General features: G+C 53.7%; 1 protein-coding gene across 5 annotated transcripts; it reads right to left on the reverse strand.

Moving 5' to 3' along the window:
- Positions 1 to 18,337, reverse strand: MED25 (mediator complex subunit 25). 5 transcript variants are annotated; one of them, XM_060129713.1, is made up of 18 exons: positions 18,153 to 18,337; positions 18,014 to 18,059; positions 17,664 to 17,788; positions 10,963 to 11,061; positions 10,424 to 10,544; positions 10,006 to 10,168; positions 9,746 to 9,876; positions 9,419 to 9,506; positions 9,130 to 9,323; positions 8,566 to 8,694; positions 8,068 to 8,153; positions 7,933 to 7,990; positions 7,738 to 7,845; positions 5,330 to 5,518; positions 4,931 to 5,002; positions 4,585 to 4,803; positions 4,148 to 4,331; positions 1 to 1,812 (listed from the first exon to the last, which is right to left on the reverse strand). In XM_060129713.1, the coding sequence occupies exons 1-18, from the start codon at positions 18,284 to 18,286 to the stop codon at positions 1,568 to 1,570; spliced, it is 2,391 nt and encodes a 796-aa protein (XP_059985696.1). In that variant the 5' UTR covers positions 18,287 to 18,337; the 3' UTR covers positions 1 to 1,567. The 5 variants fall into 5 exon arrangements, with proteins under 5 accessions (XP_059985696.1, XP_059985697.1, XP_059985695.1 ...); XM_060129712.1 differs by lacking the exon at positions 1 to 1,812 and adding an exon at positions 3,262 to 3,717; XM_060129715.1 differs by lacking the exon at positions 1 to 1,812 and adding an exon at positions 3,564 to 3,695.
- Positions 18,338 to 23,346: the final 5,009 nt, after the last annotated feature.

Raw genomic sequence — 23,346 nt, forward strand, 5'->3', positions numbered from 1 at the left:
TATAATCAAATGGAATCTTTACTGAACTCTGGTGAATGCATGGAACATAATACAAACATGTGTCATACTGGAGTTTATATTTCAAATCCAAAATTGAAAAAATACAAATTGAAAAATAGAAATATTTAATTACTAAAATTTTTTTTCTCTGTCGTAACTCTTCTGCTCCCTGACTTGAAGCCGGGAGGCCGACATCATCCCTGCCGCCCCCAGATGCCAACGTCAGGCCTTGGATGTCATGGTGGGATGGGTGGTTGAGAATTCAACCTGGACTCCTGAAGCTGGGAGCGATATTGAACTTGATTCAGTTTTGTAACGGAAAACGGCTGTTCACAAGCGTGGCCGCTTCCAAACGCAGAGATGCAGGACAACTACTGGAGAGTGGTGTAGGACTGCCATCTTCCGGTGGAACCCACTTAGGAACCAGCAGCTTATTGCCCTGTAGTTCGTTCAATAACTACTATTTGCGGTCTGCATTCACACGATCGACATTAACCAACAAAGGCAAAGTGGACAGTGTTAGTTTTCATCAAGTCTGGATGTGGAGAGCCCTTGGGGGAATTTGGTCTTTAACACCACGAGTTGGGTGAACGTGGTCTGGGCCATGTCTTTCGTTTCTGGAAACCAACTGCAGCAACGAAAGGGAGTCAGAATATTCCCTGCCAACGACTTCCCCATTTTTGCCAGGACTGGGTGAACACAATCATACATTCAAGTAGCTGTTTGTGTATGTCCTTGCGGAGAAAAGAGTGTGTTCAGAAGGATTGGAACCTCGATCAAAAGTCTCTGACTGACCTTCTCAGGGGAACCAAGGTGTGGCTTCTGCCTCATCTGAAATGAACCAAGTGGATGGACTGCAACGGTTCAGACTGTTTCCACACGTCCTGTGACAACCAGGTCACAAAGCTTCTATAAAACACATTGGGTCAAGTTCATCACCAGCCTGCCCGTGGTTAAGGTACACGAGCCTGTCACGGACGTCGTGTCCTGTGTTCCGTTGACTTTCTTAGTAAGGTCAGTGCCTGGTATGATGCAACGATCTGAGTCCTCGGATCAAGGCGTCCCCTGTCGGTCCCGTGTGACACTGATCGTTTGATCACTACCACGGTCTGTAGCTGTGCTCAGGCATTTTGACCAGTCTCCGTGAAACTGTGCATTTCTCTCAACACACAGAAAACAGGTCACTTCCCGGTGTCGGGCCTGCCTTGGCACGGTGTCACAGATTTCTTCAGTCACATCGAGATTCTCCACACCACAAATAAATAAAGCTAACTGGGTGGTAACAGTTCATGAGCAGCGATAGAAAAGGCCACTATTGATTTGACTCATTCAAGCAACGGACTTGTCAGTCTTCGGATTTCTCTTCACCTCCCCATGGGATGCAGACGCCTGCTAGACTTAAAGGATGGTCCAGACAGACATGAGTTTCTGTTCGGGAGGCGTCATTTCTGCTCCCTTATAAACTCGCTGTCGGTAGGCTGGAATGCCCAGGTGACTCTTTTCACATGATTCCGGAACCGTGCGTGGCAGCCGTGCCACTGCTCCCGTCCACTTCCCAAAACCAGCCCTACTGACACTTGAGGCCCTTTTTCAGTTCATTGAGTATTGCGTCTCGCGTCTGCTCTGTGTACTGGTCGAAGCTCTTACTGTGCTTGGATTCATAGTGACGCCTCAGGTTGTATTCTTTCAACACAGACACGATTTTTTTGCATATTAAGCACGTAGGCATGCTCTTCACCTCCACAAAGAAATAGGCTCGCTCCCATTTCTCTCGAAACACGTGGCCCTCTCGTTCTCTCTTTCGTTTTGCCACTTTTGGTAGAGACATGGGTACAAGAAAGATTTCACTGTCTCCGAACGCTACCACAGGAACAACAACAGTGCAAGCCCCGTGCCAAAGGCAACAGCCTCCTGCCTCGTGGTAGGGGAGTCAAGAGGGAGTGGTGGGGACTGTGGCGAACCAGAGAGCACACGCCCCATGGAAAGGGGCAGCTCCAGCCCGTTGTTTGCTAGGCAGAAGGGCGGGCCCAGGGGTGCCAGATCTTCTGACTTGTCAAGAGAAGCCAAGACTGCAGATTTTGTGTGTGTGTGTGTTTGTGTGTGTGTGCGTGTGTGAATTATCCTGATTTTTACAACTAACTTGTTAGGAAAAAAAATGCCACATATGCTAACACAGGGAAGGCCAAACAAAACTCATCTGTAGAGTGGCCCACGGGCCACCAGTTTGCAACCTCTCTCCTGGGACGGGGCCCGGGAATCTGATGTTAACCGGCATCTCAAACAATGCGGATGCTGGTGGTCCAGCCGTGGACCACGCTCTGAGCAACACTGCCCTAGGGTCTGACAATGGACAACTAACTTTCTGCCCCCAGGCCAGAGCACCCCTGTGCTCCAGCCATGTGTCTGTACCCAGCCGTCCCCTGGACATCTCTCTGAGGACGACCTGAGGCCCCTTGCCTCATTACATCCCAAACCTGTACATCCTCCTTACATTCCTGCTGGGTTTCCCATCAGCAGGATGGCTCCACTGTCCACCCTGTCCAAAGCCCTGGAAGGTAGGTCTCTGCCTGGGACCTGGATGGAGCCTGCCCTCTCCACATGAGACCTCATCCATTCTGGTGTCTTCAACCACCAAACACATACTGTTGCTAAGGACACACATCCTGAGCTCCCAACACGGCCTTGGTCACTTGGATGTCCCTGGACCATCACACTCACTACTGGCTCCTTCTCCCAGCTCCCTGCCTCAGGGAGGCCCACTGTCTACCACACACCCAGGCCAGGCCCTGGGCACCGCCCTCAACCCCGCCCGTACACCCCCAGCTTTCTTCGCACAGCACACTAGTCTCTAGCCTCACCCCTCCTGCCCCCCGACTCGGCCCAGCCCCTCCTCTGGCGCCCCTCCTCTGGCCTCTCCTCTCCCCAGGGAAACTGCCCCAGACCCCTACCTGCCTTCCGTCCTGCCCCATCACATCCCATAGCCCAGAGGGGGCTTTCTGAGAGCCAGCCGACCCAGGCCTGGCCCCTGCTGGTGGCCTCCCGCAGCTCTTCTGCATCCCCTGGACAAGCCTCCAGCTGCTTGGTTTGGAACCTGAGCCCCGTCCCCGCCTGGTGCTTGCCCACCTCTCTAGGCCCCCCTCCCTTATGCTCGTGCTCCAGAAGGATGGACTCGCTCCTCTGACCACCCCAAGATTCCTCCTGCCCCCACACGTTCATTTCTGTGGTCTCCGCACCTAGGCCGCCAGCGCCTGCCTTCCCAGCCTCCCTGACTCCTGCTTCTCACAGATGCTGCCAAGCCCAGCTGGCTCAGAGGCCTCAGAGCCCGGGCCCACCTGGTACCCTCTCTAGCTCCACGAGTGCACGTGGTCCTGGGGGCCCTGCCTGCTGCCTCCACATCTCCCTGGAGCCAGGCTGCACCAGACCGCCTGACTCGCCGCCAAGGCCCTGGCCTCACCAGCCCGGGGCCTCAGGGACGTCTGTTGAAGCGAGAACAAGGACAGAGGTGTCTCCCCCCGTCTCCTCCTGCCCAGTCCTGGGGGATGTCAGTGACGGGAGCCGGGGCGTGTGTTAAAAGGAACTTTATTGGGTGTCGGGGGTTCAGATGAGGTCCATGAGGATGTCGTCCTCCATGACGCTGGGCTGCAGGCCCGGCTGGGGGACCGGGCCCCGGGGACCCCCGCTGAGCAGCATCTGACCTGGGGGGCAGTGGGGAAGGGACTGCATCTCCCAGTAGTCCCTGGGGCCCTGGAGGGCCCTGGACCTGCTTCCTCCCTCCTCCTCTGGGAGCCCAAGGCACTGAGTGGTCTAGGAAGACCTGGGGGGACCCACAGAGTCGCCTTCTGACGCCATGTGACCACAGATAGTCTGTTTCCCGTTAAGCCTTTGGGAGCCCATCCCCCAACATACCTCTCTGGCCCTAAGACTACATTTCCCAGCAACCCCAGGAAGACACGCAGGAGGGGAATGGTGGGGAGAGCTCCTGCCTCCTTGGTCCCCCAGGAGCCCTTAGAGCCCCAAGAGCCATGGGGGACCCGCTATTCTTCAATCCCAGAACTTTACTTCCCAGAAGTCACTGGTCTTGGGGCTCCAGTCCAGGGGCTGTTGGGATACTCAGTCCAGGACCCTGGCCTCCCCCGAACCCCCTTACCTGGCAGTGGAGCCCTGGGGGGAAGCTGTGCAGGCCAAGACTGGGCTGGCGGCGGCGGGTGCAGGAGCGGGGGCCCCAGCTGGGGCTGCCCCAGGCCCTGGTGCGGTGGGGGCAGCAGTGCAGGGGCCCCTGGTGGCTGGAGGTGGTGGAGGGAGGCCTGAGGCGGGGGCACCCCAGTCTGGGGCTGGGAGAACAAGGAAAGCAGCTCAGAGGGCCCTGGTGGGGAGCCCCCACCTCCCCCAGCCCCTCGGGTAGCTTCTGGTCTTTCTTCCAAGGAATCTTATCAGAAGCCCATGTAAGACACATGGGGAGGAGCCAGGCGGGCCGTCAGTCACACCCTCCAATCAAACCAACCTCCCACCTCCAAGATGAGAGGAATCAAACTGTCAAGGCCCAGGACCCACAGCTCCCATCTGCCCCCCGCCCCCAAAGCTCACCGGTGGTGGGTTGAGGAGGAGGCTCCGCAGTTGGGGGTTGGCCCCGGGGTTCTGGGGCCGAAGGATGGGTCCGGGAGGGGGCGGGCCGGGGGCCGCTCCGGGAGGGCCTTGTGGGGCACCCGGGGGCGCCTGGGCAGCACCCTGGGGCTGCGGCTGCCCCGTGGCCGTAGAGGCCCCCACGGTACCCTGCGGCTGGGGCTGCGGCGGGCGGAGCTGGAGCTGACGGGAAGAGATGGGGGTGAGGGCAGAGCCCCCAGACACCTTGACCTCTGTGGTGGGGTCAGAATCACAGCCTCCTCTGGGGCCGCCCCCGCCCGGGCCCTGACCCCACTGGCCCTGTCCTCACCAGGTTCTGCGAGGGCCTCGCCTGGTCCTCCAGAATGGGGCCCAGCCCCGGGGGTGCCTGCTGTGCCCCCATCTGTGTGAGGAGAGAGGGAGCAGATCAGTGGCTGGCGGGGCGTCCCCATGTCGGGGAGGGTCTGCGCCCTGAGGGAACCTGTCAGGAGCTGGGGACCTTTTCTGCAGCGGGTGGGCAGGTCTGGGAGGTAAACCTTACGTTCCCAGGTCCCCAAGAGGGGGCTGTGTCTTGGAGATCCGACACGAACACTAAAAAAGGAGAGCAATGGTGCATGGCAACATGGGGACGGGGCTGAACTTGGCAGGAGTAAGTGCCCAGCGCTGGAGTCCCAGGAGGGCCCTGCGGGGTCTGGCCGTGAGCTCTGGGGCCGGGAGCCGCGGCGCTCACCCCGCGCTGCTGCTCCAGCTTCTGCTGCTGGACCTGCTTGTGGTTGGTGATGACCTGCCGGATGCCGTTGACAAAGCCGCTCTGGTCGTAGGGGATGAGGCCCATGAAGATCTTCTTCTTGGACGAGTACAGGAGCATGAGCACGCGCACCTCGCAGGGGGCCGTGTGCGGGAAGTGCACGCAGCCCGCCTGTGGGAGAGGATCGCAACTGGTCACACCCTGGAGAAGGAGGCCTCCCACCCCTCCGGGTTTCAGATGGTTCTAGAGGCCCCACAGGCCGGGAGTGGCAAGCTTCCTGCTCTGAAAGGTGGAGGAGACTCAAGGCTTGGCTTGAGGCTGCTCCAGAGAGCTGGGTGCCCAAAGGAACAGGGCGAGGCTGGGCACCTGTTCACTTGGGCACTTGCTGACCACCGGGCAGGAGAGCAGAGAGGAAGTCCCCCCAACTTGGCCACACCGCGGGAGGCTGGGAGGGCTCACGGCTGAGAGGGAGGGGCTTCAACAGAGAGCTGACACTGGAATCATGTGATCAAAGGTGGTGGCGGACACGTGACTGACTGGGAATCCAAGAGGCCCTTGGGGGTGCCACACCCTCCCAGCCTCAGTACCCGCAGTGAGAACTGCGGGTAGCAGCGCTAACACCACAGGGGATGTGACTCCGGGATGTGCCAACACACGTCAGGCAGCCTGCCCATGGCTGGACGCACGGAAGTACCCGGGAAACATTAGCGAATGTCAGGTAAGCCCGTAATACGCAGGGTATTCAGGAGGTGGGCTCTTGGGGGAGGAGGGGCTGATAAGACTGAGGTCCCCCCTGTAGAACCTTGGCCAAGTAAGCTTTGCTTTCTCACGTGAGGCAGACCCTGCTAGCTGTCTACCATCTGCCCTTCTCCCCTGGGTAGAGAACCCCGATTCCGTTTGGGTAGCAACATGTCTGGGGCCCAGTGCACTCATGGGTGCCTGTTCCCCGATGCTCTCCTATGCAGCCAGGGGTGGCCCAGTGGCCTGGGTCTGGCCCAGGACGTGAAGGGAAGCCTGCCCACGAGTGTGGGAAAGTGCTTTCCTAAAGAAAGGGAAATACACGGCTGATGCCACGCCTCCTTCTTGCCTTCCTACATCGTCAAACAAGAGTTCTCGAGCTTCGAAAGCCATCTTACAACCACTAGAGAGAAGCCAAGAGAACCCCAGAGATCCTGGCCCTGACGTCATGGGGCTACATAAGTAACCCCGAGAGCTGCTCACCTCTGGATGTCCTGTTACGTGTCACAGATGAATGTCTGCTTGTACAGTGCTCGCTTTGGGGACATCCCTCTCAGAACCCAGCTGCCATGCTTTGAAGAAGCCCAAGCCAAATGGGGAGGCCACATGTGGGCACCCGGATGGCCAGGCCCAGCTGAACCCCACTGACCGCACCATGTGAGTGGGCCATCTTGCACCTCCAGCCCAGGTGAGCTTTCAGATGACCACAGTCTTAGCCGCCACCTGACAGTAACCCCCACAAGAGTCCCCAAGCAAGACTAGCCCAGCTGAGCCCAGCTGACACACATGGGACTAGGAGAAAGCGTGAACTGTTGTAAGCCTCCACCCCAATCATCTATCTGCTCTAAAAACTCTGCTGGTTGGGTGTATTGCTATCTGCAGTTGCAGGTATTCCCAACTCTCAGGATCACCTTCTTTGTAGAATTTTCCTGAGGATTCCATGAGGTAATCCGCCTAAAGTCCCCTCTCCTAGAAAAGTGCCAGGTCCACAGGATGTACTCGTTAACCGGTTCTGCTCTATTTAGAGAGCCTCCCTCAGTGTTATGAGTTGAACTGTATCCTCCGAAAACACATGCTGAAGTGCCAAACCCCAGCACCCGTCAACGTGACCTTATTTGGAAATAGGGTGTTTGCAGATGTAACAAGTTAGGATGAGATCATTAAAGAAGACCCCAGTCCAAATGACTGGTGTCCTCATAAGACGACAGAGACACACACACAGGGAAGAAACACACAGAGGGAAGGCAGCCATGTGACAACGGAAACAGAGACTGGAGTTTTGCTGCCTAAAGCCAACCCCACCAGGGGCTACCAGCTGTAGGAGGCAAGGAAGGGTCTTCCCCTAGAGGCTTCAGAGAGCACGGCCCTGCTGACACCCTGATTTCATTCAGACTCCTCTTTTCCGGAAGTGCGAGAGAATACATTTCTGTCGTTCTTGGCCCCAGGAAGCCAACCCAGCAAACCCCCGTCAGAGCCAAGGGTTTTAACACGGAACGGACCTCAACCTGGTGCTTGTTGTAATTATAAAAAAAAAAAAGCTAAGGCTGAGAAACCCGAGGTCACAAAGGCAGCCCCACCATCAAAAGTGGCTCCCTGGGGCCCACGAGGATGGGGAGTGGCCACCTGCCCCCCCACCCGCCCACCCCACTCACAAAGCCGTTGCCCATGATGCGGTAGAGGCCTTTGAGGGAGTCCAGGTCCTTGTTGGTGAAGTGGAACTGGACCATCCTTGAGTTCCGGAACAGAGGGCCCAGGGTGGTCTGTGGGAGACACTGACGTGAGCCAGCGGGCGGAGCAGGCGCGTGAGGACAGAGGCGGGGGGGGGCGGCTGTCCCCTCCCCACTCACCAGCAGCTGCTGCGGGATGAGCTGCATGATCAGCTTCTGGGGCCACTGCTCTGCTTTCCTGGGGCAACAACGGGAGGGGCGTCAGGAAACGCACACCCCAGCTCCCCGCCCGCCCCACCCCCAGCAGGCACCTACAGGTTCTCGCCGTGATTCACGTAGACCTGACAGGGCAGTGACCGAGTCAGCTTGGTGTTGGCGTCCACGGAGGCAGGTTTGGGCTTCTGAGGGGAAGAAGGGCATGTCACAGTGAGAAAGGCCCTGAGCCTCCATCCCCTTGGCCTCCCTGCCCTACCCTGGGAGCCCCGAAACTCAGGACCCCCACCCCAGTTTAAGTCCCACGAGCCCTGGGCCCCTCCGCCAGACCATCAATCCCACAATCCTCTAGCTTTCAAATTCCACAAACGCTGGGGCTCCTCCTCTTGCCCCCGAATCCCACAGCCCTCTGTCCCCTAGATGCCACCATCCCCCGGATCTTCCCTGGACCGAGAATCCAAGACCTCTCTTAATCCTGAATTCCGGGCTATAAATCCCACGTGTCCTTGAACCATCCTCAGGACCACAAGTCCCACAACCCCATGGGGGCCCCGGCCTAACCCTGCACCCCACCAGGCCTGGCCCCATGGATCCACTCACCTCCTGCCACTCGAGGACCCCGCTCCAGGCCAGGAGTTTGTTGGAGACTGACTGCTGCCCGCCAAGGGCCGGGGCCCCGAGCTGGGCCGGAGAAGGGCCACTCACCCCTCCTGGGGCCACGGTGCCCGCCTGACAGAGGGGAGGAAGGAGGGCCATGGGGCAGGGTCAGATCATCTTCTGGGGGGAAGTGTCCTGAGAGAGGGACAAACCAACAAGCAGAACGGGACGGAGGTCCCTTCCTCTGCACCCCCAGGCCCAGAACACCACTGGGCCATGCCTGGGACCATAAATGCTCTGACCCTGTAGGATTCAAAGACTCTCAAGGCCCTGATGTCTTGCACTCCCAGGAGCCCTCGGGCTCCTGAGAACAGTCTTCACCCACCCGGAACCACAAACCCCATGATTCTGCCCCCGGACCCTGCAGTCTCAGTGTTGCCTACAGCACAAGCTCCACGAGCCCCCAAGGACGCCGAACAACAACACCCACGTGCCCTTGGGCCCTCCTCAGAAAGGCCAACTGCTCCTCCCCTGCACTGTGCTGGCAGCCAGAAGGCAGGTACCTACCATGGACGGTGCCCCTGGCTGTGCAGGGGGGGCCAGGCCCGGGCCAGGGGCCACAGTGGAGACCAGGCTGGGCTGGGAAGCAGGAGGTGGCTTGGGGGCGCCGGGGGGCCCTGGGGGCAGCGGGGGGGCCTGGGCCTGGCTGTAGGGGGGACCGGCTCCCGCAGCGGCTTGCTGAAGGGGGCTGATGGGCGGGACTGCGGGAGACACCAAGGGAAGCGGTGGGGGCAGGTGTGTGGCGAGCGGCCCGGCTGCCCCCACCCGCCCTGCCACATCCCCGCCCAGGACTCACAGCGAGGGCCCAGCCCAGCCTTCTGGTTCTTGGCAGCCTCCACTGCGTTCTGGGCAGCGACCTGGGCTGCACTCAAGTTCCCAGGGACCTGGCGGTAGAGGGGAGGGGCTGGTGAGGACCACCCTCCCCAGCCCCAATATCGCAGGAGCTCGTGACTCCCATCACCCCACAGGGACATGATTCCCCACCCTAAAAGTTCTACTCTCCAGGTGTCTCAAGGGAGACACCCATCACCCCCAAGGCCCAACATCCAGCTAGGTCTCTCCCAAGGGGTCAGGGCTCCCTCAAGGCCCCAGGAGCGTGTCCCTTCCCCGGTGATGTTCGCACCTGGTACTGCTGGGGGACAGGGGGCAGAGGCTGCTGGGGGGCTGCTGAGAGCGTGGCCCCCGAGGGTGGTGCTGGAGGCAGGGGCACAGGCTGCTTCGGCTGCAGGGGGCCGGGGGCCGAGCCACCTCCGACTGAGAGCCAAGGATGGATATCGAGCCCCACGAGAAGGGGATTGAGAGACGGGAAGAAAATCCAAGTCAGAAGAAGCCCGGGAGGACGCCCCTCCCACCCCCGTCCCCCCAGCAGCACCCGGGCCTCACCTGGCAGCACAAGCCCCCGCACGAGCACCATGTGCCGCGGGTCCTGGCTCACGTCTGCTGGCGGCTGCAGCGGCTCCAGCATGGCCGGGGGAGCTGCCTTCTCGAACAGAAGCCGCAAGGCAGGCAGCTTCCGGGGAGACACGATGGAGAAGTAGATTCCTCGCTACAGGAGAGGGGACAAGCAGTCAGGACAAAGGCACCAGGCCAAGCCCTGGCTGTCACACCTGCTGGGCCCTAAAACCAAATCCCATCGGGCTTTGGGACAGGAGACCCCAAGACCTGTATTAGCTGCCCCAGAGAATTCTGGGTTATAGTTCTTCCCACAGGAGCCAGCTGAGCTGGCCACGGGGTCTGTGGCGATCCTGTGGCCCAAGGCAGCAGGCCCCAGCCCTCCTCCCTCAGACCCAGGAGCCCTCACCTCCCCAATCTTCTGCACGAGGGTCTCCGTCGTGCACCCAGAGTACGTGGTGCTCTCGACAGCAGGCAGCAGGTACGGGGGCGAGTTACAGATAAGGAGGCAGACTCGGTGTGTCTGGCCGCTGCCGAGGACAAGGAAAGATGTGGAGCGCGTGGCAACAGGGGCCCTGAGAAAAGACCCAGAGCCGGCACCAGCAGAGGTGCAAGTCCTCCGGCCCACGGGAAGTCAGGAGTCAGGCCCCTATTTCACAGCTGAGAGCACTGAGGCCCGGAAGAGCCTCCTGACTCACTCTAAGATGCCCGGCAAGCAGGGCAGGCAGGAAGCAGACCCAGAGCTGGCTCCCCTTTGATGAGGACACCGAGATTGGGCACAGGCCAGGTGATCTCATCAGAACACCGTCTGGACACTGCCTGCTTCCCAGCCCCGTGTCCAGCATGCAGAGCCCACCCACCTCCCCACAGTGAGGCCGGGGGTGGAGCCCCACGACAGGCAAAGCAGGCTACGTGCCCGGCGGACAGAGACCGGCGTGGGCCACTCACATCTGCTCCCGCATCTTCCTGAAGTCATCAAACAGCTGCAGGGCTGTGCTGAGGCCTTCCGCGATGAGGCTGCAGCTCTCGCCACCCCCGCCCATGAACCTGCAGGGGGCCAGGCGGTCAGCCCCTGGGGGGCCCTGCGGCTCCAGCCCCCAGCCCCTGGGCCACCCTGGAAGGGCCCGAACCTGCGCCATCCCTCCTCATAGACTATGCACCTTGGGACGGGGACACTGCCGAGTTTCCTGCTCTATCCCCAGTGCCGGCACGAGGACAGGGGACATTTGTCATCTCCTGCAAGGCAGTCCCTCTGGCAAGAGGCCCCATCAGAGGATGGAACAGAGAAAGGGCCCAGGACTCTAAGCCCAGGATCCTGTGCTGTATCCCAGTCCCTGTGCACCTTGCCCTCTCTGGGCCATCTGCCCTGGCCTCACCCCAGCTTCCCAGCCTGGTGCAGGGGCCTCCTCTGTCTTCCCACAGTGTTATGGGTTGAATTGGGTCCCCCAAAACGGGTATGCTTAAGTCCTAGCCCTCCACCACACCTTAGGATGTGACCTGATTTGGAAACAGAGTCTTTACAGAGGTAAACAGGCTACAATGAGGTCCTTAGGGTGGCCTTAATCCAATATGACCGGTGTCCTTATAAGAAGGGGGACTCGGGACACAGAGACAGACACACTCAGAGGAAAGGCAATGTGGATGTGATGAGACACAGGGAGAACGCCACGTGGAGATCAGAATGTCACTGCCACAGAGCAAGGAATGTCTGGGGTGACCAGAAGCTGGAAGAGGCAAGGAAGGCACCCTCCCCTAAAGTTCCAGAGGGAGCACGGCCCTGCCCACCCCCATCTCAGACTCCTGGACCCAGAACTGCGAGACAATAACTTTCTGTTGCTGTAAGCCACCTTGTTTCTAGTACTGTTACAGCAGCCCCAGAAAACGACTACACACAGATCTGGGCTTCTCCCCCAGCTGATCTACAGAGGGGTCCCCAGTGTCTGTCCCCGTGTGGCCTGTGGCAGGCCTCTCCTAGACTGCAGTTGTTGTCACCATGATTCTTCGGGTCACGTGGTCACAAGGCTGAACCTTTGCCGCAGGGGACATCTGTGCAGACTGGGCCCCGCTCTGGGAGCCCTAAGGGCCCTGTTGCTCTGAACCGTGGCCCCTGTGTCTGTGTCGGCACCTGTCTCCCCGACAAGGCAGGGACGGGGGTCTCTGACCTCCCTTGTCGCCAGCCTCACTGACCCCACCCCACCAAGCCTGGCACAAGGGAGGCCTTGGGAACTGTGTGTTACATAAACAAATGGCTTCAAATCCAACCCTGGCCATCAAGGCCAGAATAGAGCCAAGCCCTCAGCTGGGCATCTGGGGCCCTGTCCACCTTCCACTCCATCCTCTCTGGGTGCAAGTCCTCCAGAGCTTCTTGGGAGTCCCTGGACTCCGTGATCAGCCACGCGCCCAGGCTGCTGCCTGTGCTGTCCATCCCAAGACCATGTACCACTGCCCCTTCTGGCACAGGTAGAAACCCTGCTTGCCTAACCAGACACCCAGCCCAGTGTCTTCCTCCTCCAGGAAGCCTTCCTCACCTGCCACCTGATCTCAGGGCCCACCCTCAATCACATCACGTGTCCCCCAATACTGCGAATGTCAAGCTTCCTTCCACAGCCCACCTCCCCTCCAGACGGTGCAGCCCTCAGTGAGGGAGACCCAGTGGTCTGAGAGTCCCGGGAAATGCCTGCTGAGCAAGTGAGCCACCGAAGCACGACCCCTCTGTGCCCACCTGAACGCTTTCCCGGTGTAGACTCCTGCCCTCTGCGCCCACGCTCAGGGTGCTCAGGCCACACCACTGTTCCTCCCCACGACCCACTCCCCAGCCCTCCTCTTCCTCACCACCGAGACTCCAGTTTGCACAGGAATTTGAATGGCGCAGAGTTGGGGGAGACCCCGATAAATGAACCAACTCTGGATCCACCCTACTGCCAGCTTCCTGTGCTGGAAGAAATCAAGCCATCTTCATGGCTGGGGCTAAGGAGACAGGGGTGAGGGAGCAGGGGGAGAGACAGGAAGCAACTGCTTCAGGCATTCGGGGTCTCCTTTTAGGGTGATGAAAATGTTCCAGAACTAAATAGAGAAGGTGGCTACACAACATTTTGAATGTACTAAACGTCACTGAATTGTTCACTTTAAAATAACTGCGTGTTGGACTTCCCTAGTGGCGCAGTGGTTAAGCATCCGCCTGCCAATGCAGGGGACATGGGTTTGAGCCCTGGTCCAGGAAGATCCCACAGGCCACGAAGCAACTAAGCCTGTGCACCACAAATACTGAGCCTGCGCTCTAGAGCCTGCGAGCCCCAACTACTGAAGCCCGCGCGCCTAGAGCCCGTGCTCCACAACAAGAGAAGCCACTGCAGTGAGAATCCCGCACACCGCAACAGAGAGTAGCCCCCGCTCGCTGCAACTAAAGAAAGCTGGCGCGCAGCAATGAAGACCCAACGCAGCAAAAAATAAATCAATATTTAAAAATAAATAAAATAAAATGACTGTGTGTTATGTGAATTTCACCCCAATTTCTAAAAAAAATAATTTACAAGGGAAAGTGCGATTGACCACTTTGAGATCCCAAAGCTGGCTTTTTTTCTTATTTAACAGTAAGCACAAGCCATCTTGTACCAACTCAGAGAGAGACACATAACAAATATTTTGTCCAAGAAATGAGAAAACCTTAAAAATGGGCAGTGGGAGAGGGAATTCCCTGGCGGTCCAGTGGTTAGGACCCCACGCTCTCACTGCCGAGGGCCCAGGTTCCATCCCTGGTCGGGGAACTAAGATCCCACAAGCTGGGTGGCACGGCCAAAAAAAAAAAAAAAAAAAAATGGGGAATGGGAGAAAGCATGACCAGTTGCAAAACATGTTTTAAATATCATAAAGTTTCAAATAAACCCCTCAAGTAATAAACATAAAGTAAAAATAAAATGATTCCTCATCCTCATGCCTCTGCCCCCAATTGTTCCGCCCGATGTCACACCACTGAGTCCTCACCACCCACTTTCATGGGCTAACAGGACCCGGGAGCCCCCCAGAGGGACTGAAGGAACATGAACAGCAGCCAGCTCTGACCAGGGACTTCCTATTGCCAGACCCCTGCCCAGCCCATCACCCCAGGGGAACACTGGCTCCAAGAGGGCGAGAACTTTGCCTGCCTCATACCCCCGACTCCTCGGTGCTTGGAACAATTTGCCCCACAAACATCTGTTGAATGAATGAAGGCACAGATGAATGAATGAATGCCCAAACGCACTGTCACAACGCTATGGGGAAGACACTTGGGCTATTTGCCTTCTACCCTATCCTTTTTTTTTAATCTTTTTAATTATTATTATTTATTGGCTGCAATCGGTCTTCGTTGCTGCGTGCAGGCTTTCTCTAGTTGCGGCAAGCGGGGGCTACTCTTTGTTGCGGTGCGCAGGCTTCTCGTTGCAGTGGCTTCTCTTGTGGAGCACAGGCTCTAGGCACACAAGCTTCAGTAGTTGTGGCGCACGGGCTTAGCTGCTCCGTGCCATGTGGGATCTTCCCGGACCAGGGCTTGAACCCATGTCCCCTACAAGCCACCAAGGAAGTCCCTACCCTAGCTTTTCTGATGCTGGGTCACTAGCTGTAGGGGGGAGGGGGAACCGCCCCTCTTGTCAGAAAGGAAAATGTAACATCAGAAATGAACCTCTCCAAAGCAAGGACATTTCAAAAATCACACTGCTGGGCTTCCCTGGTGGCGCAGTGGTTGAGAGTCCGCCTGCCGATGCAGGGGACACGGGTTCGTGTCCCTTTCCAGGAAGATCCCAAATGCAGCGGAGCGGCTGGGCTCGTGAGCCATGGCCACTGAGCCTGCGCGTCTGGAGCCTGTGCTCCGCAACGGGAGAGGCCCGCGTACCGCAAAAAAGAAAAAAGAAAAAAAAAAAATCACACTGCCTGCTTTGTTCCATAAGTGATGGATGTTCCAGGAGAAGATAAGATTTCTCCAAGCGTGAACAAAACTTGCTGACTTTCTTCGTGATCTGTTACAGAAGGGCCCTGAATGCCACAGAGACTGAATTTAGATAGTTACATAGGACTTGATAAAACAGTGACGACTATGAATATTAAATAATGGCTTAAAATGTTTATCAGCTGATTGGGAGGATTCCGGTGAGCATACAGCACACAAACCTTTTTTATTTGGTTATAGGTACACTGTATTCTAGGTTGGTTAAAGGGGAGGGTGAATATGGGATGAAAGTATTCAGAAAGCATTTCCCTCTTATCTTCCCAGTGCCCTTGACATTTTTAAATAAGGGGGTTTAACTGCTTTTCCTGACACCCACCAGAAGGTTTGGTTTCCTGGTAATTATCTTCCCCACAGCTTTCACTCATTCATTTATTCAGCAAAGGTCTCCTAAGGCTTCTTGGGTCCCAGGCCCCAGCTGGAAGCAAACAGCAGGAGAAACACCCAAGTCCTGGACATTCACAGTCCAGAGGTGTGAAGCTGTGACAGGGAAACACCTGGGAGCAATGGGGTCAGAGGAGAGAGCAACTGGCTGCTTGCCAGAATCAGGGAAAGGACATTTGAGTCAGGTCTTGATGTTTATATAGGAGTTTACCAGGGGGGGAAACCAGATTATGAAGTGCATTCTGGGCATTCATTCATTTACTCACTTGTTCAACAAAGTTTTCCGTAGGCCTCCTTTGTGCCAGGCCCTGTGCTGGCTGCTAGAGACTTGAGGAACATCAGACTTGGACTTGGGCCTCAAGGAGCCCCCCATTCAACATTATTCAAGTCTTACCACAATCTAGTCCAAAGGTTCTTAAATGGGGTGGATTCTGCCCCCAAGGAGATACCTGACAACGTCTGGAGACACCTTTGTTTGTCAGACTGGGGGAGGGAAGTAGCCACTGGCATCTGGGGGGTAGGGGCCGGAGATGCTACTGAACACCTTACAATGCATAGTACGGCCCCCCAATAACGAAGGTCATTTGGCCCAAAGGGTCAACAGTGCTGACGCTGAGAAACCCTGCTCTACCCTGACCATGAATTCTAAAGACCATGAGGGGGAAACTTAAGAGTCAACTTTGCAGTGAACATGCAGCACCCAGTCCAGCGCATACAGCCTGGAACAAAGCAGGTGTTCAACAAACATTTGCTGCAGGGACATACAAAGGTAACAGCGAACTGGTGTTATTTAATGAACTCTGACCAGACCCTGAGCTGAACACAGTATGAAAATCAGGTCCTGTGATCCTCCCAGGAGTGCTGAGACATGGACTACCATCATCCATCTGCAATCCAAGAAACCAAAACACGAAACAACAGCAAAAGCTTAGGTAGCACTTAATACGTGTCAGGCACTGTTTTTTGTTTTTCTTTTTTTGCGGTACGCAAGCATGTGGGATCTTCCCGGACCAGGGCACGAACCCGTGTCCCTGCATCGGCAGGCGGACTCTCAATCACTGCGCCACCAGGGAAGCCCTCAGGCACTGTTTTAAAGAGGCATCAACTCGTTTAATTCACAAAGTATCCCTACAAAGTCACGGTAACCGTGTCTCCAATGATCCTCGTCTCCTAGTATTCACGCCCCCTCAAACACTGGACAGGACTGACTTGTGTACTAAACAGAATGTGATAGAAGTGATGGTGTGTGACTTCCAAGGTTTGATCATAAAAAGCTCTGTGGTTTCCTCTTTGCTCTTTCTGTTGCATTGCTCAGGCAGAGGAAAGCCAGCTGTTGGAGGACACTCAAGCAGCCCCACGGCTAACATCTGGCAAGGAATCGAGGCCTCTAGCCAATAGCCATAGGGTGAGCCACCTTGTAAATGGATCCTCCGGTCGCAATCAAACTGTTGGATGACTGCAGCCCAAAGTCATGGCAACTGCAATCCCACAAGAGACCCTGAGCTAGAGCAACCCATCGAAGCCACCCCTGAACTCCTTACTTACAGAAACCACATGAGATAATAAATGTTTGTTGTCTTAGGCTGGTTGTTTTTTTTTTTTTGGCCGCGCCTCCAGGCATGTGGGATCTTAGTTCCCAACCAGATATCAACCTGTGCCCCCTGCAGGAGCAGTGTGGAGTCCCAACCACTGGGCCGCCAGGAAAGTCCCAAGCTGCTAAATTTTAATCTGTTACCCAATAGTGAATAAGTAACACGATACCTATAGGTACTACTAAACTTCCCGTTTTAGAGACAAATTATATTAGACACAGGGGACAGAGAGTTCTGTTGTGGTGGAGCCACGCTGTGGCCCGTCTGTCTGCACCTGCAAGAGCCTGCAATGTGAACTATCACAATTCACTCCAAAGCACAGAGGCCTAGCTTATCTTGGCCTAGCCCCACCCCTCTTGCACTCAGGCTTCAATGCCTCCACCTGAAAATGGAGAACCAGAGTAGAAATGAGAAGCAACAGGCAGAAAAGGGAGGAATCACACGTGGGTGCTGGAGTTCCACAGGCCTCCTTGACTGGGAAGTTCTTTCTACTTCCAAGCCAGACAGCAACATCAGCTAAGCACACAGAACCGACCACAGAAGTGACTTAGGGATAAAACCACAATCCCCATCACAGTCCTTTTCAGCCAACTAATGTGAGGGGATGGATCCTGCAGCTCAAATCCAAGCCACCATTCCTCCGCGGTCCGTCACAGGGTCCCCCAACCCTTCCCAAAGCCCAGAAAAGAGCTCACTTAATGCCATCGAGCCAGGTGACAAACTCATAGGCGCTGCTGGTGGGAGCGTGACATTGTACGTAGGACTCTGGGGCGCAGTCCACCGTGTTGAACACCACGAGGCTGTACTGGGTTCCCCCATACTGGAAGGGGAGGACAGAGAAATTTTTTATCTGGGACCCCAGCTCCCTTTTCCCTCAGGGGAGTTGGGGCTCCCAGCTCCCCGTCCCTTAGACCCAGGAGTCCAGACCCCAGCCCCTCCCACCTCAGACCCAGGAGTCCAGGTCCCCGCCCCCTCCTCTCTCAGACCCAGGAGTCCGGATTCCCAGCTTCCCTCTTCCCTCAAACTCAGGAGTCCCAAGACTCACGTCTCCCCCGAAGTCCGTCTCGGCAGGAGGACCACCATTAAAATACCTGTGAAGGTCGGAGGTGAAAGGTCGGGGTGAGGCAAGAGACTGGAAAACTAAAGTCGGAGGGCGGGGTTGGAGTCGCGGAAACGGCACTCACTCGATGGCCGGGAGCAGGTAGTGTTTGCGGAGCCCCTCGAAGTAGGGCCCCAGGTTGGCCGTGCCCTCAATTACAAACACCACGTCAGCTACGAGACCCCCGGCGCGGGCCGGGCCCTCCGACCCGGGGACCATGCCCCGCGCCGCAACCGTCACCGCCGCCGTAGCCACTGCGGGATGAGCGGAAATGCGCTTGCGCTGCGCGCGCAGCCGCGCCGGACGGCCTTGCGTCGCTTTTGACGCTCTAGCGGCCATGTTTGTGCGGGGCACCCAGGGCTGGTGGGTTTATCTCCATCCTCCTTCGCACCCAGTGTGTGCAAGACTCAAAAAGGACCTAGCGAACCCCTTCGGGGGCCTGATGTGGAAGACTGAATTATTGGTAGAACTGTCGAGAGCGAAATATATTGAAAGCGGTGCGTCAGCCGCCATTTTTGAGCGGGGCGACGATTCCGACACTAGTTTCAATGGGAGGGGCTGGAGACCTGGTTGCTATGCAACGCGTACGCTGCCCTTGTTTTCTAAAAGAGAGATTAGGTTTCTAGTTAAGTTCTTTCTGGCTTGGGGGGATGGGGGGGTCGTGTGAAGGGTCCAATCACAGCATCCGAAACGGCGTTACTAGGCAACGCTTTAAGGTTGCAATCAACTCTGAAGGGAGTGCAGCTGTTTTTCCCACCCTGAAAAGAAGCCGAACTCCAACCCAAGTGGAGGTTGCTAAGCAACACCTGCTAGTTGTTTTCTGGGAGAAGAGCCAGAAACTGGCCTAGAACATAAATACGTTCCAGGTGGATTAAAAATGTAAATGTAACAAATGAAAGCATAACCCTGTATAATCCTGAAGACTGGAAAAAGATTTTCTTATCATTACAGCAAAGCCGGAGAACGTAAAATATTGAACTGTTTGCATAAGACTTCATGAACCAAGTTGAAAAGGATACTGTAAACTGGGAAAGTCATTGTAACTACATAAATACATGTTACTAATCAATAAAAACTAAGGAAAATAGAAATACTTGATTTTTTTAATGGGGAAGAAAACTAAGCAGGCTTTTCTCACACGCAAAAAATATTAAAAATAGCAAATATCTGAAAGCCGCTCATCTTCACCAATTAAAAAGTGCTAACAGAGAGTCCAATGATATAGCATTTTACCTTTGTAATGTTAATTAAAGTTGGAAATAATAAGTCCATTGGGGTGGGAGGGTTTGGGTGAAATGAGCCGGCTCAGAGGTGATCTAGTGGGGGTGGAAACCAAAACGACTTGCTCCAATGCAGTTTGTCAATATATTTCAAGGTAAAAGAGTGCATTGCTTTGCACTCAGCAGTATCACCATTTTGTCACATGTACTTTATCGATCCCTTTTTTCTTTTTTCTTTGATGAACCCTTTTAAAGCAAATCCCAACATATCATTTTACTTCTACATTCTTGACAGGCATCTCTAAAAAGATGGAAATTTTTGCACATAACCACTATGCCATTAACACCCCTAACAAAATTGTGTTATTTCTTGGTATCATTGAACATTTAAATCCATAATCAAATTTTCCCAATTCTCTCAAAATGCCTTTTTACAATTGTTTTATTTGTATCAAGATCCAAATAATGACCAAACACGTATTTAGATGGCTTAAATTTCTTTTAATCTAAAGCAGCTCCTTTCTTTTTTATGCTAGTGTAATTAAATTTTAAAAAATTATAAGGAAGATAAAAGTAAGTTGGAGAAAGGCAAAATGATAAATAGGTAAGGAGATTAAAATGGTACCTAAAACTCCCTCCTAACCATAAGGAAACTTTTCTTTAGATAAGCTGAATGCGTGATTGGCTCCATTAACTGATTTTTAACCATTTCCATTAACGTATTACAAACGATAAGTTAAACAATGAGATATTTTAGCCTGGGCTTCAGCTTCTGGCATTATGATACATTAGGTGATATGACATTGTTTTTGTGACATTGGTGGTTTCATAAGAGGTATGGGTAGTCTTCAAGTATCTTCCCTCCCCCACAGAGGAAACAATTTAAAAAAAGATGCAGTTGGAATCGAACTTCCTGCCCCAGATGGGACTGCACTGGCATTACCAAGAGCCTGAAGCCAACTGTGATTTGTAAAACTTCAGTGTAGTTCCCCAGCTAAGCAAGAGCTGTCCAGGGCCGTCCAGGGCAGCTGATCTAGTTCCAGGATAGTAACTGACAACCTGCAGTAGTAGAAGTGAATCCTCCCTAGAGGACTCTGATCAATATCACAAAGACCACCAGCACAGAAGTAAAGATTGAAATTAGAGTCCACAGAAACAACAGTTAACAGATGAAGGTCCCCCACCTCCAGGTACTGGAATTGTCTGGTTCATAATGAACCACAATATGCAAAATAATAGGATAAATAAAGGACATTAAGTTGTCTCCTGCTGTGTAACAAATTACCCCAAAATTTAGTGGATTGAAACAACAACATTGTTACTTCGCAGTTTCTGTAGATCAGGAATCCAGGCATGGCTTAGCTGGGTCCCCTGCTTCAGAGACTATAATCAAAGTGTCAGCCAGGGCTGTAATCACCTCGAGGCACAACTAGAAAGGATCTTCTCCCATACTCATTCTTGTCATTGTTACCAGGGTTCAGTTCTTCACAGGCTATTGGCCAGAGGTTCCATGTGTCACCCACCAGGGTCCTTGGACTCTTTTCTTTTAATAATTTTTAAAACTTTATTTTATTTTTAGCTGCATTGGGTCTTCATTGCTGTGCGCTGGCTTTCTCTAGTTGCGGCGAGCAGGGGCTACTCTTCGTTTCGGTGCGCGGGCTTCTCATTGCGGTGGCTTCTCTTGTGGAGCACAGGCTCTCGGCGTGCGGTCTTCAGTAATTGTAGCACATGGGCTTAGTAGTTGTGGCTCATGGGTTCTAGAGTGCAGGCTCAGTAGTTGTGGCACACGGGCTTAGTTGCTCCGCGGCATGTGGGATCTTCCTGGACCAGGGCTCGAACCCATGTCCCCTGCACTGGCAGGCAGATTCTTAACCACTGTGCCACCAAGGAAGCCTCCTTGGACTCTTTAATCAATAAAAATTGATAAAAGGCCAGAGAAGAAATTCAGGCAAGCCTTTATTGGGACTCTTGCTGCAGCAGGAGGGAACGAAAACAAGAAAGAGGTGCCCTTGGTTTGCTCCATGAAGGGGAGCAAGCCGGTTCCTTAAATGGGGTGAGGGGAGAAACAGTTTTTCGGTAGGAAGAACTTCAGGCAGCAGGAAAATTTTAAATTAACCTGGAAAGATTATCTGAGAGACAAGAAGGAAGAGGGAGAGCAACATGAGTCATAAACATTTACGTAATTACAAATAAATATTGCCTGCATAAAATAAGAGATATATTCAACGAGGGCATAAAAAAAGTAAAACTAAAATGCTGACAACACTAGTTGGTTAGTCTGGGAGGGAGCTTAACGGAGTTAGTGTGTTATATTCTCTTTGTATTATTTGAGAGAGGGTTTAAGATCTTTAACTTTTTGCTGAATTAGATGTGTAAGGTAAAGTTTCAAGGATAACCAATAAAAATAAAAGAGAATTCGTGTATAACTTTGAAACCAGAAGAAAGAGAAAATAATGAACTGAGGAAACAAACAAACAATCCAGTAAAAGATAAGAATGGAGGAAAAAAGCGTTGAAAAGGCAGAACAAGAAATATAAAAATAAAACAATAGAAATAAATCTAAATATATCAGTAGAAAATAAATATAAGTGGACTAAAGAAAAAATTCATAGAACTACAGGGAGAAATTGATATTTTAGTTCATTTGTTATTTTATGCAGCTTTTCCTCTAGTTTAATGTAATTTAATGTGCAGGGTAAATGTCTTAATATTTCTTATCAACTATTAGAAATCAAATCCAGAGTGCAGACAAAACATGTTTAAAAGAAACAAATGTGGGCTTCCCTGGTGGCACAGTGGTTAAGAATCTGCCTGCCAATGCAGCGGACACAGGTTCCATTCCTGGTTTGGGAAGATCCCACATGCCGCGGAGTAGCTAAGCCCATGCACCACAACTACTGAGCCTTAGCTCTAGAGCCTGCCAGCCACAATTACTGAGCCCACGTGCCACAACTACTGAAGCCTGCGTGCCTAGAGCCCGTGCTCCGCAACAGAGAAGCCACAACAATGAGAAGCCTGCACACTGCAACGAGGAGTAGCCCCCGCTCACCGCAACTAGAGAAAGCCCGCGCACAGCAACAAAGACCCAACACAGCCAAAAATAAATAAATAAATAAATTTTAAAAAATAAATAAAAAATAAAAGAAACAAATTTTTTTTTTTTTTTTTTTTTTTTTTGTGGTACGCGGGCCTCTCACTGATGTGGCCTCTCCCGTTGCGGAGCACAGGCTCTGGACGCGCAGGCTCAGCGGCCATGGCGCACGGGCCTAGCCGCTCCGCGGCATGTGGGATCTTCCCGGACAGGGCCACGAACCCGTGTCCCCTGCATCGGCAGGTGGACTCTCAACCACTGCGCCACCAGGGAAGCCCAACAAATGTTTTTTTAATATTGCTATATATTTTGTAAATATATTTGGATAAATAAGGGCAACTGTTCTCACAAAAGAGAAAAGATCTAGAAAACCATAATTCAAAAAGTCATGTGCCGCAATGTTCATTGCAGCACTATTTACAATAGACAGAACATGTAAGCAACCTAAGTGTCCATCGACAGATGAATGGATAAAGAAGATGTGGCACATTTATACAATGGAATATTACTCAGCCATAAAAAGAAACGAAATTGAGTTATTTGTAGTGAGGTGGATGGACTGTCATACAGAGTGAAGTCAGAAAGAGAAAAACAAATACGGTATGCTAACACATACATATGGAATCTAAATGGTTCTGTTGAACCTAGGGGCAGGACAGGAATAAAGACACAGACGTAGAGAATGGATTTGAGGTCGCGGGGAGGGGGAAGGGTAAGCTGGGACAAAGTGACAGAGTAACATTGACATATATACACTACCAAATGTAAAATAGCTAGTGGGAAGCAGCTGCATAGTACAGCGAGATCAGCTCGGTGCTTTGCGACCACCTAGAGGGGTGGGATAAGGAGGGTGGGAGGGAGGCGCAAGAGGGAGGGGATATGGGGATGTAGCTATGCATGTAGCTGATTCACTTCGTTATACAGCAGAAACTAACACAACATTGTAAAGCAATTATACTCCAATAAAG

Source organism: Lagenorhynchus albirostris, chromosome 19 (genome assembly GCF_949774975.1).
Source record: "Lagenorhynchus albirostris chromosome 19, mLagAlb1.1, whole genome shotgun sequence".
NCBI lineage: Eukaryota > Metazoa > Chordata > Mammalia > Artiodactyla > Delphinidae > Lagenorhynchus > Lagenorhynchus albirostris.

Coding starts and splice junctions, on each gene's coding strand:
- MED25 (XM_060129712.1), bottom strand. CDS start 18,286: ATGGTCCCCGGGTCGGAGGGCCCGGCCCGCGCCGGGGGTCTCGTAGCT. Junction 8,154..8,565: donor GGGTCCTCGAGTGGCAGGAG/GTGAGTGGATCC, acceptor TCTTCCCCTCAG/AAGCCCAAACCTGCCTCCGT. Junction 3,718..4,147: donor CCCCAGGGCTCCACTGCCAG/GTAAGGGGGTTC, acceptor TGGGAGATGCAG/TCCCTTCCCCACTGCCCCCC.